The sequence below is a fragment of the Lineus longissimus genome, chromosome 5, assembly GCF_910592395.1.
Source record: "Lineus longissimus chromosome 5, tnLinLong1.2, whole genome shotgun sequence".
Classification (NCBI taxonomy): domain Eukaryota; kingdom Metazoa; phylum Nemertea; class Pilidiophora; order Heteronemertea; family Lineidae; genus Lineus; species Lineus longissimus.
In genome coordinates, this window is record NC_088312.1 from 17319692 (window position 1) to 17333316 (window position 13625).

Below are 13625 nucleotides of genomic sequence, written 5' to 3' on the forward strand. Positions count from 1 at the left end.
AGAAACGTGCCATAGTTACGGCCTGACGGCGAATTTGACCTCTGTGACCTTGACAAGAAGGTCAAATTAAAAACCTGTGTGACATATACTGTATGGTGGTTAGATGTACCCATGATATCAAATTGGTGGCAATCGGGCAAGAAGTTAAGGAATAATCACATTTTTAAGGTTTTTGGATTTTGCCCCCTGGTGGTCAAGTGGTGATTCATATTGGACCAAACTTCGGTCCCTGAGATCACCTGACTAAGGGGTAAATGTGTACCAAATTTGGTATCAATAGTCATTGCAGTTTAGAAACGTGCCATCGTTACATCCTAACGGCCAATTTACACCATTTGACCTCTGTGACCTTGAAAAGGAGGTCAAATCAAAAACCCGGAGGATATATGATGCACCTTTGCTAGAAGTACCTACCATATTTTTTTCAAAATTTCCCGACTACTATTAAGGGAGATATTGCATATTTTCACTTTTAACGTTTGGCCCCCTGGTGGCCAAACCATGAAACGAATCGGACCGAAACTTGGTCTCCAAGGTGTCATTACATAAGGGTACATGTGTACCAAGTTTCAACTCAATAGCTCTAACAGTTACGAAACGTGCCCTGCTAACGGACGACGGACGACGACGGACGACGACGACGACGACGACGACGACGACGACGACGACGACGACGACGACGACGACGACGGACGACGGACGCCACGGTATGGGATAAGCTCACCTCTGCTAAGAGGTGAGCTAAAAAGGCTGCCTGTCGCCGTCGAAGACGTCCAAGAGAAAGCTATGTCAATTTTCGAAGACTGGTAGCACGCGTTACCCGCTGACGATAGACAAGATTTCATCCGGACTCGACCAGTCATGCACGAATTCCACGCTTCGAACGGCTGGGTGGCGAACTTTATGGACCGGAAGAAAATTTCATTCCGGAAAGCTAACAAAAATACGACCATCCTCCCAGCTGATGCCGCCAATCGTGTGCAAGTGTTCAGAGACAACGTCACGACCACGATCGACCGATTTGAAATTCCGATGAGATCAAACGTTTGCCTTGTTTGAGCTACGACCAACGTACACATGCAGCATAAAGGGAGAAAAGTCCGTGGATATCCGCACCTCAAGGTCCAACACCAAACTTGGATGTACAGTACTATTGCAATCACTGCAACCGGCGGAAAAGTGGCGGCTCACGTGACTTTCCCAAATAAAGGATTCGTCAGGCAGCTTGCAGCCTTGGCGGACCAAGAGCTACCAGAAAACGTGGTCATAACTTCATCAGCAACAGGTTGGATGAAGGAGGAGACAGCCGAACACTGGTTTGAACACGCCTTCCAACCGTATCTAACCGCAGAAGAGGCTGAACAGTTTTTGTTACTGGTAGATCGGTACCGGGTTCATCGAACGGAAAATTTCGGTGTGCAAACTATGAACCTTGGGGGAATCCTCGATTTTATTCCCGCCAGTTGTACATCACTTGTCCAACCCCTGGACCTGACTGTCATGAGATCCCTCAAGAACCATAATGCGCAAGAGGTGGAAAGCATGGAAAAAGAACCACACTGATAGAGAGGGCCGATGCGAACCAATTCAGCTGATGGATGTTGTCACCATTGTAAGTGAGGCTTGGGCTGCTGTTAATGGGGCCGTGATTGAAAAAGGTTTTCAGATGGCATTGCGACCGGCCCCTATTGAAGCTGGGCCATTCCCCAACCTTGAGGAGGAGGAGGAAGAGGAGGAACCGGTGTAATGTTTTTGAGTGTTTCTGTTTTTGAGTGTTTCCCCTCATTGTTTGGGAACGTTCAAAAATAGATTGACAAGTTTTTCTGTGTATCCCCCCTATTGAAAAGTCGTGGTCTCTCCAGCTGCCTATTGTTTGGAAACACTGACACATGGGGAACAACCACAGATGTTACACCGGGTCTGGAATTCGTACAGGTTGAAAGGGACTGTTTTGGGTGTCAGTATTGTCTTCGGGGGACAGTACGGCCCGCCTGGAAGGCACAGGTTTGTCGTTGTTGTGGGACGTGAAAGTTTTTCTAATTTTCTGCTCAAAGATCATTTTATATGCATTTATACTAAGTTGATGTCCCTCTACTTGAGGTGAGTGAATGAATAGGTTATCTGTGTAGGAATCACAGTTACTGTATAGAACTTTTAATCGCCTTAAACCACGCAGTTTGACATTTACTGCAGCCAACTTTACCGCCATAGGTGTCACATGGCTTTGTAGTGCTTGGTTTCCACAAAGCCTTATTTCTTCCATCAGTATGAGTTTAATCTGGTTGTATAGGTACCTGAATGTGTAGAAAATCATGTCTTTCTGTCAAATGTAACTAATGCCAAGGGTGTCTCTGGATGTGATGATTGTAGGACACACCTGGCCAGTTTTGGGCTATTTTAGTTCTGATTGCTAATGCCAGGTGGCAGTGCCCACTAGATGTGTCTTCAGAGTCACAACCTATTCTTGTCACAACCTGTCCTTGCAGGTTTATTGATTTTCATCTTTTAAGTTTGAAAGTAGGTTGATAAGGGTTGTTGTCAACAATTTTGTAATGTTGTGTGTAATTTTGTATCGTTTCAGTTTACGTTCAATTATGAGGTCTTATTAAAGCGTTCGTTGTATGAGGAACCACATAGTTATTGGTTTTGTTTGGTGAACATCTCGGAGACCGTTACAGTAAACTCAATTGGGGCAGGAGACTCAAGCAGTAAACTCGATGAAGAACTTTGAGTGATTCGAGCAAGAAAACACCTGCCGTGACAGTTTACAAGGGATCAGCAGTTTTAAGGGATGGTCCAGGTGAAGAACTCGTGTCAGCTGAGCAGATTTTCGGAAAAGGCTAATCGTCAGAAGGTTTTACGGATAGTTCTCCGGTGGGAAAGAGAATTGTCAGTCATAGGACAATCAGTTTAAGTCGAGTAGGATTGTCAATGTCAGTGGACTGCGTCTGTAGGTTTTATTACATACAGACCGAGTCAGTGGGTTTATTGTGAACAGGAGAGACTTGTTAAGTGGACTCTTGATTGAATTTATGGTGTGGTGAGGTCTGATCTATTCAGTTCAATACAGCTCAGTCAAGTTTTAAGTTTGAAATATTATATCAGGACTTTGAGATTCCAAGTAAACATGGCGTCAGACGAGTCAGCAATGCCGGACAGTGTGTCAAAGGCCACTCGGGCCAATGTCAAAGGTGCTTATGATAGGAGGGAAGCACATGTTGGTCGGCTTACAACTACTACTGATAAGTTGTGGCCGATGCTCACCTCGGAGACAAGTGTAGCGGACATGAGAGTTCATCATTCAGATTGGCTGAAGGAGTATGAGCGGTACATCATGTCACATCGGGATGTTCTGGAGATGATGCCAGCACCTGATAGGGAAGTTTTCGAGGAAAACTTAGGAGATGAAATGAAGCATTTCGAGGATTTCAAGAGGACGTTGGATCAGTGGTTCTTGGATAACGATACCCCAAATATCTCCGGTGGGAAGGCCAGGTCTAGGAAATCAGGTGGTTCGGTTCGGTCAAACAGGAGCAGTATCTCAATGGCAAGAGCAGAGGAAAATCTGAAAAAGGCCGAGTTACTGGCCAAGGCTCATGCGCTTCGAGAAAAGAAGCTGATCGAGGAGGAAAAGCTAAAACTTAAACTGAAGGAAGAGGAGTTCAAGTTAAGGACTGAGATCAAGGTGTCAGATGCTAGAGCAGCAGTTTTGGAGGAGTTGGAAAGAAGCCAGCAACAGGATGAGGACATACTGAGAGACTTCATCAATACAGGCCCGAGGGAGGAGCCTGTATCCGGAAAACAGGTATCATCTACCCCTAAGAGTGTTACGTTAGATGTAGGGGTGCCAGAGTTTTCACCTGCCACAAAAAGGGAGCAGCAGCTTGAGGGTAAAACAGAGAAGCAGCAGATCATAGTGGAGCTTCAGCAGAAGGAGGAAACTGTGCAGCCTCACGAACTGCAGGACAACGTGCGTAGAACAAGTCTCGACATAGGCCGTCAAGTGCAGATTAGTTGCAGTCCGAGGCTGCAGGACAGTGATTGTAATCATAATCATGGGCAGGATGGTGAGAGTTCCTCAGTTGGTAATGATAATTCTGTTCATATTTCAACAGGAGGCAGACGTTTGTATGATGCTTCAACTGTGAATGGTCATAATGTTAGTGACAGTGCAGCAACGCATGGACTCATGCAGGGTAATCTGTCTTCATCATCAGTGCAGATGGACTCGGTGGTTAAAGAGCTAAGGAAACCTGCATCAGAACTTAAGAAATTCTTGGGTGACCCATTGGAGTATCGCAGATTCTTACGCCAGTTTAATGCACGAGTGGTGAGCAATACCACAACTAGCGATGAAAGGTTGAACTTTCTTGAACAGTTTACAGACGGAGAGGCAAATAAGATAGTAGCAGGCTACAGCTGTTTAGAGGCAGATGTTGGATATCCAGCAGCACTATCAGAACTGGAGAGGCGGTATGGTGACAAGGAGTTAGTAGCAAACGCTTACATAAAGCGTGCCCTTGACTGGCCAATAATAAAACCAGACAATCCAAGTGGACTAGATTCTTATTCTATATTCTTAGTTGAATGTCAGAACGCAGTCAAGGCCATAGATGCATTACGGATCCTTGAATATTCAGAAAACCTAAAGAGGCTTGTCAGTAAGTTACCGTACAAGCTTCATGAAAAATGGAGGAACATACGCCAGGAGACACAAGAATGAAATGGCCAGGGCCATTGTGCTCACCTCATGTGGAGGAAAGATGGATAAAGAGCATGGTATTGTGTCATGTAGTGTTAGGTTTGATGTAGGTCCAAGCAATTACAATTTCCCCAAAATGGCCAATTTACAGTACATTCGACCTCTGTGACCTTGAAAAGTAGGTCAAATCAAAGAAGACCCGGGTGACACATTGAATGGTTGTTAGAATCAGATGTACCTATGATATAAAATTGGTGCCAATCGGGCAAGTCATTACTAGGAATAATGGCATTTTGAAGAATTTCGCCCCCTCCCTGGAGGCCAAACGGCAAATCAGATCGCACCAAACTTCGGTACCTGAGATCACCTGACCAAGGGGTACATGTGTACTTAATTTGTGATCAATAGTCATTGCAGTTAAGAAACGTGCCATAGTTACGGCCTGGCGGCGAATTTACGCCATTTGACCTCTGTGACCTTGACAAGAAGGTCAAATTAAAAACCTGTGTGACATATACTGTATGGTGGTTAGATGTACCCATGATATCAAATTGGTGGCAATCGGGCAAGAAGTTAAGGAATAATCACATTTTTAAGGTTTTTGGATTTTGCCCCCTGGTGGTCAAGTGGTGAATCATATTGGACCAAACTTCGGTCCCTGAGATCACCTGACTAAGGGGTAAATGTGTACCAAATTTGGTATCAATAGTCATTGCAGTTTAGAAACGTGCCATCGTTACATCCTAACGGCCAATTTACACCATTTGACCTCTGTGACCTTGAAAAGGAGGTCAAATCAAAAACCCGGAGGATATATGATGCACCTTTGCTAGAAGTACCTACCATATTTTTTTCAAAATTTCCCGACTACTATTAAGGGAGATATTGCACATTTTCACTTTTAACCTTTGGCCCCCTGGTGGCCAAACCATGAAACGAATCGGACCGAAACTTGGTCTCCAAGGTGTCATTACATAAGGGTACATGTGTACCAAGTTTCAACTCAATAGCTCTAACAGTTACGAAACGTGCCCTGCTAACGGACGACGGACGACGACGGACGACGACGACGACGACGACGACGACGACGACGACGACGACGACGACGACGACGGACGACGGACGCCACGGTATGGGATAAGCTCACCTCCGCTAAGAGGTGAGCTAAAAAGGGACTGTCTTGAAATTTGACCATCTTGTTAAAATGGTGCAAAGGGAGGCCAAGAAGGTCATGGATCCACTTTATGGCAGACAAGCAATGCAGGGGCCAAATCTGCAATCAGGAAGTAAGGACCAGAAACCAGTGGTGAAACGGAAGAACTTTGCTACTGAATTGACCTCAGGAATTGCTAGTAAATCTTCATCAGTGTCTCAGTCGATGCATCCTAAGTTCAGCAGCAGTGCCAATAATAGTAGTAGCAGTGGTAGCCAGCAGGGCAAAACTGAAAGTAACTTTGCGTTTGTGAAGCCATGTTGGTACTGTAAGGAAGGACATACTATGGAGAACTGCAATAAGTTAAAGGCAAAGTCACTGGATGATAGGAGAGACTTTATTAAATCCAAGGGGATTTGTTTTGCATGCCTTAAACCTGGGCACCGGGCTCGATTTTGTCATAACCGGGCAAAGTGTTTGAATTGTGGTGGCTCACACCCTACATTGCTTCATAGAGAGGCGGCGCCAACTGTGGAGTCGAGTGAAAGGAAAACATGTGCGTCAACCATCACAAGTGAAACTGGTGCCAACACACAAAGTGGTAATGGAGATGACCTACTGTGCTGTATGGGAGCCGGAGCAGAGAATGCGGGACAGTGCACAATGGCGATAATTCCGGTCCAGATAAAGAATTCCGATGGCAGCATAGTTACAGAGACATACGCTTTTCTTGATCCAGGCAGTAATGTCAGTTTCTGCACGGATCAGTTAGCCGATCAGCTGGGAGTCAAAGGGAAACGTACCACAATGAAATTGGAGACGATGGGAGCTTGCCAGAACTTTGTAACACGCCAGATATCAGGACTTGAAATAGCCAGTCTCGATGGTGATATCAGCATACCATTGGGGACAGTGTTCACTAAGTCAGAGATGCCTGTCACAAGCGATCTCATACCAACTCAGAAGGACATTGAAAGATTCGAGCACTTGAAGGACATTAGTTTGCCAATGATCAGTACAGGGATTGGCCTACTGATTGGGAATAATGTCCCAGATGCCTATACACCTTTAGAGCTGAAGACAGGGCTAAGGGGCACACCTCATGCAGCACGGACAGCTATTGGGTGGATTGTGTGGAATTTGGTCCGAGAGAACAAATGGGAGAACATGAAATGGGATCATCATCGTACAGTGAACAGAGCAGAAGTGTCAGCCATTGAGGAAGCTGAAAGTTTGCAAAGGCTCGATACCTTGGTCAGATCAGCGATCGACATGGACTTTCCAGAACGTGGGGTCGATAGTAAGCGGGAGCCATCAGTTGAAGATAAGCAATTCAGTGAAATAATACAGAACTCCATGGAATATCGAGATGGGCGTTATTACACGGACTTGCCATTTAGAGAGTCAGATGTTAAACTGCCGAGTAACTGGCAACAGGCCATGGACAGGCTTTTGGCTTTACGTAGGAAACTGAAGAAATCAGAGGACTATTGCAGGGACTACACCACTTTCATGAACAACCTTCTGGAAAAGGGATATGCAGAAAGAGTGGAGGACTGTTGTAGTAAAGTGGAGGAGGGCAAACAATGGTACATTCCACATCACGGGATTTACAATCCTAATAAACCAGGCAAAATAAGGATTGTTTTTGATTGCTCAGCTAAGTCAAGGGGGGTGTCCCTGAATGACGCTCTATTGTCCGGCCCGGTCTTGACCAACACTTGTAGATGTTTTGCTTAGGTTCCGGCAGTCACCAGTAGGAATCATGGGCGACTTAGAAGCAATGTTCCACCAAGTCAAGGTCACTGAACATCATCGGGACTATCTGCGATTTCTTTGGTATCCTGAAGGAGACTTGGATAGACCACCAGAAATATACAGAATGACATCACATCCATTTGGAGCAGTTTCATCTCCAGCGTGTGCAGCTTCAGCACTTCGACAGTGTGCACTGGATGGTAAGGATCAGGCATCTGAAGCTGTAGTGGATTCTCTTATCAAGAGTTTCTACGTTGATGACTTTCTAAAATCATTAGGCAGCGATGATCAAGCTATTGATATGAGGGAGAGCGCCACTGCAGTCTGTAGTAAGGGAGGATGGAGACTTCATAAGTGGAATAGTAACAGTGAGGTTGTGAATGAGGCCATTCCACCATCAGAGAGGTCGAAAACCTTGCAGCTAGCGATTGAAAGTGAACAGCCTCAGCAGTCAGAGAGAGCACTGGGAATCGTATGGGATACTGAGACAGATACTTTTACCTTTAAGATAAGAATCAAGGAAAAGTCGGTTACAAGAAGGGGAATCTTGTCAGTTGTAAGCAGCATTTTTTACCCCTTAGGATTAGCAGGCCCATTTGTCTTACCAGCAAGAATCCTTTTGCAGAGATTGTGCAGGGAAAGGATAGGTTGGGATGATGAGATCGGGGATAAGGAAGTTAGACAGTGGGAGCAGTGGCTGGTGGATATCTTGCAGTTGGAGAATGTATCTGTGCCGAGAAGTGTCAAACCACTTGAGTTTACATCCATCGTATCTACCCAGCTACATGCATTCGCCGATGCATCGGACAGTGGTTATGGCATTGCAGTATACACGCGGCTAGAAGATGACGAAGGACGGATTCAGTGTACTCTTTTGTTTGGCAAGGCAAGAGTTGCACCGATCAAGAAGGTCACAACTCCCAGGATGGAACTGACAGCAGCCAGCGTTGCAGTTAAATTTGTCGCCATGATTACTGCAGCCATGGAATTGAAGTTCGATAAGACATTTTATTGGACAGACAGTATGTCTGTCCTAAGATACATTGCCAATACAACAATCCGGTTTCATACATTTGTTGCCAACCGGGTTACCACCATTCAGGAAGGCTCAACTCTGGATCAATGGCGCTATGTGCCAACGCAAACAAATCCGGCGGATGCAGCTTCTCGGGGTATCCAACTCGGCAATCAACAGGCTACCGAACAGTGGTTATCGGGACCAAAGTTTTTATGGGAGCCGGAGTCGGAATGGCCTAAATCCAATTTCTCAAAGGAGCTGTTAGCAGAAGACCCAAACGTCAAGAAGGTGCATGCTACCATTGCAGCTGAGAACCCGGAGCCCAATGGGGAAAACCAGACCAAGACATGTACTGTTACCGTGGATGAGTTATTTGCCAGATACTCAAATTGGGATCCACTGAAGACAACTGTGGCATGGTTGCTGAGAGCACAGAAAGGGTTTAAGCAGTGTCGCAGTACTGGTAAAACACTAAGAGACACCACCAGGGACGAGTTGACACCGCTCTCCTTCACAGAGTTGAAAGCTGCTGAGCTGGACATTGTCCGCTACTTGCAGAAGAAACATCTGCCGGACAATGGGAAACATCTGGGATCAGTACAGAAACTGGATCCCTTTCTAGATGATGCCGGACTATTGAGAGTTGGGGGTCGGCTGCGACATGCAAGGATCCCATTAGAAGTCAAACACCCAGTGTTATTGCCCAAGGATTCACCAGTGACTAGACTCATTGTTAGGGATGCACATCAGAGAGTCGGGCATCTTGGTTCAAATAGTAGTCTAAATCTGCTGAGACAGAGATATTGGATACCACGGGCAAGCCTACTGATACGGAGCATCATCAGCAAGTGTACCATTTGTCGCAAATACAGAGCAAGGCTATTAGTTCAGAAAATGGCCGATCTCCCGTTGCAGAGACTTGAAATGGATCAGCCAGCCTTCGCACAGTCGGGTGTTGACTACTTTGGACCATTTATAATAAAGAAGGGAAGGAACACCACACTCAAGCGATACGGTGTAATTTTTACATGTCTTTCAACCCGGGCAGTTCACCTGGAAGTTGCCCAAGGACTCACAACAGACTCTTGTATCAATGCTATTAGGAGATTTGCTGCACGGAGAGCAGTCCAGAAACTAAGATCAGACAATGGCACAAATCTAGTCGGAGCTTGTAAGGAAATGAAAGAAGAACTGCGCAAGTGGAATCAGTCCCAGATTGGATCTGCGCTACGTCGGAAGGGCATAGAATGGGATTTTAACTGCCCTACAGCTTCTCATCACGGAGGAGCATGGGAACGTCTCATTAGATCAGTCCGTAGAATACTGTATGGTGTTGCCAAGGAACAAGTTATACACCTAGACGATGAAGGGTTACAGACCCTTTTCTGTGAGGTGGAGTTCATCTTGAACAATAGGCCGATCACGCGAGTGTCTAATGATACATTAGATGCACCAGCGCTTACACCGAACCACTTGCTCCGACTCCACCAAGATCAGGCACCACCTCCAGGGATATTCGTCAAGGAAGACAATTATGTTAAAAGGAAATGGCGCCAGATCCAACATATAGCCAACGTGTTCTGGTGTCGCTGGAGCAAGGAATATCTCGTAGGGCTCCAGGAACGGCAGAAATGGAGACAAGAACAGCGTTCTCTCAAGAAAGGAGATATTGTACTGGTCGCCGATAACCACATGCAACGAAACCAGTGGTTATTGGGTTATGTGAACGACGTCAATGAGGACGACAAAGGACTGGTGAGAGTTGTAAGCGTCCAAACCGGGACAACTGTCTTAAAGCGCCCAATCACCAAACTGTGTCTCATCCTTGAAGCAGACTGACTTGCGCTAGAGTGGATTTATTGATATTTGAAATGGTACGAATATTGTGGACTAACCGTGGTCCATCCGTTGCCGATGTGGACAATTTTCATTATTCAGAGAATCTGGATACTGACACCTTTTCGCGTTAAAGAAGACTTTCCTGGATTATATGCATATTCGCGTATGTGACTTAACCATAATCTAGGTTTCATTGAAATCGCTTCAGCGCAGAGAATCATTTGCGTTTTCAGGACTTGAGCTGAAAGTGATTATTAGTAATTTTGTGAACCTTTTTTGAGTTATATTTTGTGTGACTTTGAGTGGAACTGGAAGTGCCTAATATTTTGATAATTGCTCTTAATAGATTCGCAATTAGGGAGCCGGTGTTTTGGGTGTCAGTATTGTCTTCGGGGGACAGCACGGCCCGCCTGGAAGGCACAGGTTTGTCGTTGTTGTGGGACGTGAAAGTTTTTCTAATTTTCTGCTCAAAGATCATTTTATATGCATTTATACTAAGTTGATGTCCCTCTACTTGAGGTGAGTGAATGAATAGGTTATCTGTGTAGGAATCACAGTTACTGTATAGAACTTTTAATCGCCTTAAACCACGCAGTTTGACATTTACTGCAGCCAACTTTACCGCCATAGGTGTCACATGGCTTTGTAGTGCTTGGTTTCCACAAAGCCTTATTTCTTCCATCAGTATGAGTTTAATCTGGTTGTATAGGTACCTGAATGTGTAGAAAATCATGTCTTTCTGTCAAATGTAACTAATGCCAAGGGTGTCTCTGGATGTGATGATTGTAGGACACACCTGGCCAGTTTTGGGCTATTTTAGTTCTGATTGCTAATGCCAGGTGGCAGTGCCCACTAGATGTGTCTTCAGAGTCACAACCTATTCTTGTCACAACCTGTCCTTGCAGGTTTATTGATTTTCATCTTTTAAGTTTGAAAGTAGGTTGATAAGGGTTGTTGTCAACAATTTTGTAATGTTGTGTGTAATTTTGTATCGTTTCAGTTTACGTTCAATTATGAGGTCTTATTAAAGCGTTCGTTGTATGAGGAACCACATAGTTATTGGTTTTGTTTGGTGAACATCTCGGAGACCGTTACAGGGACGAAATTAATATGGACTGAACTCTTATCATTTGGACGTTGAGCATTATGACATGTAAAACTTAAAGTGTCCGTTTAGGATTTGGGGGTAATTATACTGCAGGATCGAGTCCTTAATTATTGTTTCAGAATTGTTCTCGTAATCTATGGATAAATAGTGGAAACAGCAATCTTAATTGTGATAAGTAAGTATTCAAGTAGAATAAATAATGACTATGAAAGGAGAATCTTGCTTACTTGATTTTTCGACAATTACCCTATCCAAAACCTGTGGAACTCTAGAGTAATTCTTATGTTCGGAACTGGCACTGTAAGCCTATAGCATTCGCTAACGTTAACACAGGTTTTCATGTGCATTTTTAGCGTAAAAGGTGCATGGTGTTAACGCTAGGGATTGTGTTATCGGAGCCAGTTCTTAACCTCTCGTGAAAGCACTCTTACATGACAAGTCCATACTACAAGCGCTAACGGTAACGTTAGTCTTAGGATTTCCTAAAACTCGCATTTATCCCAGATCTCGCCCAAAACCTTCCAATCCCAATAAATCAATTCACCGATTAATTTTTGGAGCCACCCTGTATAAAACCGCGGGTTGCAATAGGCCTTCTCATCAAATGGGATCAATTTCAAATCCAGACTGCATGTCGATTTCACGACCCGACAGGCGACTGAGCGAAGTTCCTTCAGACATTCATAGAGAACCCGACCGCCTTAGCCAATCATGGTAAGGTCCCATCATTGTAAAGACACCATGCATGTGAAATGATTGGGCCGGTCACGCAAGATTTTAATGAGGTGGACACTTGTACCCATAAAAACAAGGTTTTAGAGTATTTTTCTTTTACAATGTGTTTTTTTTTTTTCTCTCGAATTACAACCGCCGTCGGATTTATTTCTCACTGCCGAAAAAATAATTCCCACCTCCGGGTTAAAAATAATAATTCCCACCACCGCCAAGGAAAATAATATCCACCACGGTAAAATTAATATCCACCGCGGTGGAAATAATTATTATTTTCCTTGGCGGTGGTGGGAATTATTATTTTTAACCCGGCGGTGGGAATTATTTTTTTGGCGGTGAGAAATAAATCCGACGGCGGTTGTAATTCGAGAGAAAAAAACGCATTGTAAAAAGAAAATATTCTAATATATTGAAAATAAACGCATGTCCTCTTTGGGCCACCGTATCTAACGTTGTCTGAATTAAAGAAGCTTTCCCAATGCTTGACTGGTCTGACAAGAGGCATTGCCAGGAAAACGTGACGTCATTTTGGCTATTCTTCTTACCGCACGCCCTCCCTCTCCGTAAAACTTCCTGACATGGTGTGAAGTGGGAGGGCGCACAATGGGAACCACACTGCCGCGATGTTAATAGTTTCTATTTATAGAATTCAGCGGCAGAGATTTTAAGCACGGAAAAAATTAGATTAACTCGGCTAATCTCAATGGATTTTACCAAGGAATGTTTTCAAGGCGAGAGAAACATCTGATTTAAGTACTGCGCTTATTAGATTTCATGTTCATGCCGAAGATTGGCCTAAAACGTGGACGAAAAGAGTGCATTATCGAGTGTTGGAGAGGTCACGTGATTGGACGAGAAACCTGAACAAAGTTTTTGTGCTTTTTTTTAGCTGTCAACATCAATGGCTATAATATACTCCTGCAGAATAGTAGAACTAATAGAACTAATTTCCGAAGTTTCCAATAGTTCGAACACAAATCAGAACATCACCCATCAGCTGGACTCAGATCTGCATAAATTACGATAAATAATGAGGTCGTCGCTTCAATTTCGCAAAGAAAGTTGACTCCATTCGAAGGTTGTTTTGACCAAATTCCGTTGAACTCATCGTTATGAGGGCATTGAACACATTCTCGTTGATCTTTTCTATAAACGTGTGAAGTTCTGTACCAAAATACGTTTCCGTAAAGGCTTAAAAAAGAAAATTTGTCACTTACAAAATCATCGCTCTGGTAGAAATAAAAAGGTCACCGCCATTTTCTTGATGATAGTACTCCAGGTAACCTCGGCGGGAAATTTAAAGCAGAATCATCCG

The 13625-nt window shown here is 44.3% G+C and overlaps 2 protein-coding genes across 2 annotated transcripts; both read left to right on the forward strand.

The window, feature by feature from the left end:
- The first annotated feature begins 5906 nt into the window (after nucleotides 1-5906).
- LOC135488566 (uncharacterized) lies at nucleotides 5907-7595 on the forward strand. Its single transcript, XM_064773207.1, has one exon. The coding sequence runs from the start codon at nucleotides 5907-5909 to the stop codon at nucleotides 7593-7595; it is 1689 nt and encodes a 562-aa protein (XP_064629277.1).
- A 25-nt stretch (nucleotides 7596-7620) lies between these two features.
- Nucleotides 7621-10470, forward strand: LOC135488567 (uncharacterized). Its single transcript, XM_064773208.1, has one exon. It carries the CDS (start codon nucleotides 7621-7623, stop codon nucleotides 10468-10470), a length of 2850 nt encoding a protein of 949 aa, XP_064629278.1.
- The last annotated feature ends 3155 nt before the right edge of the window (nucleotides 10471-13625 follow it).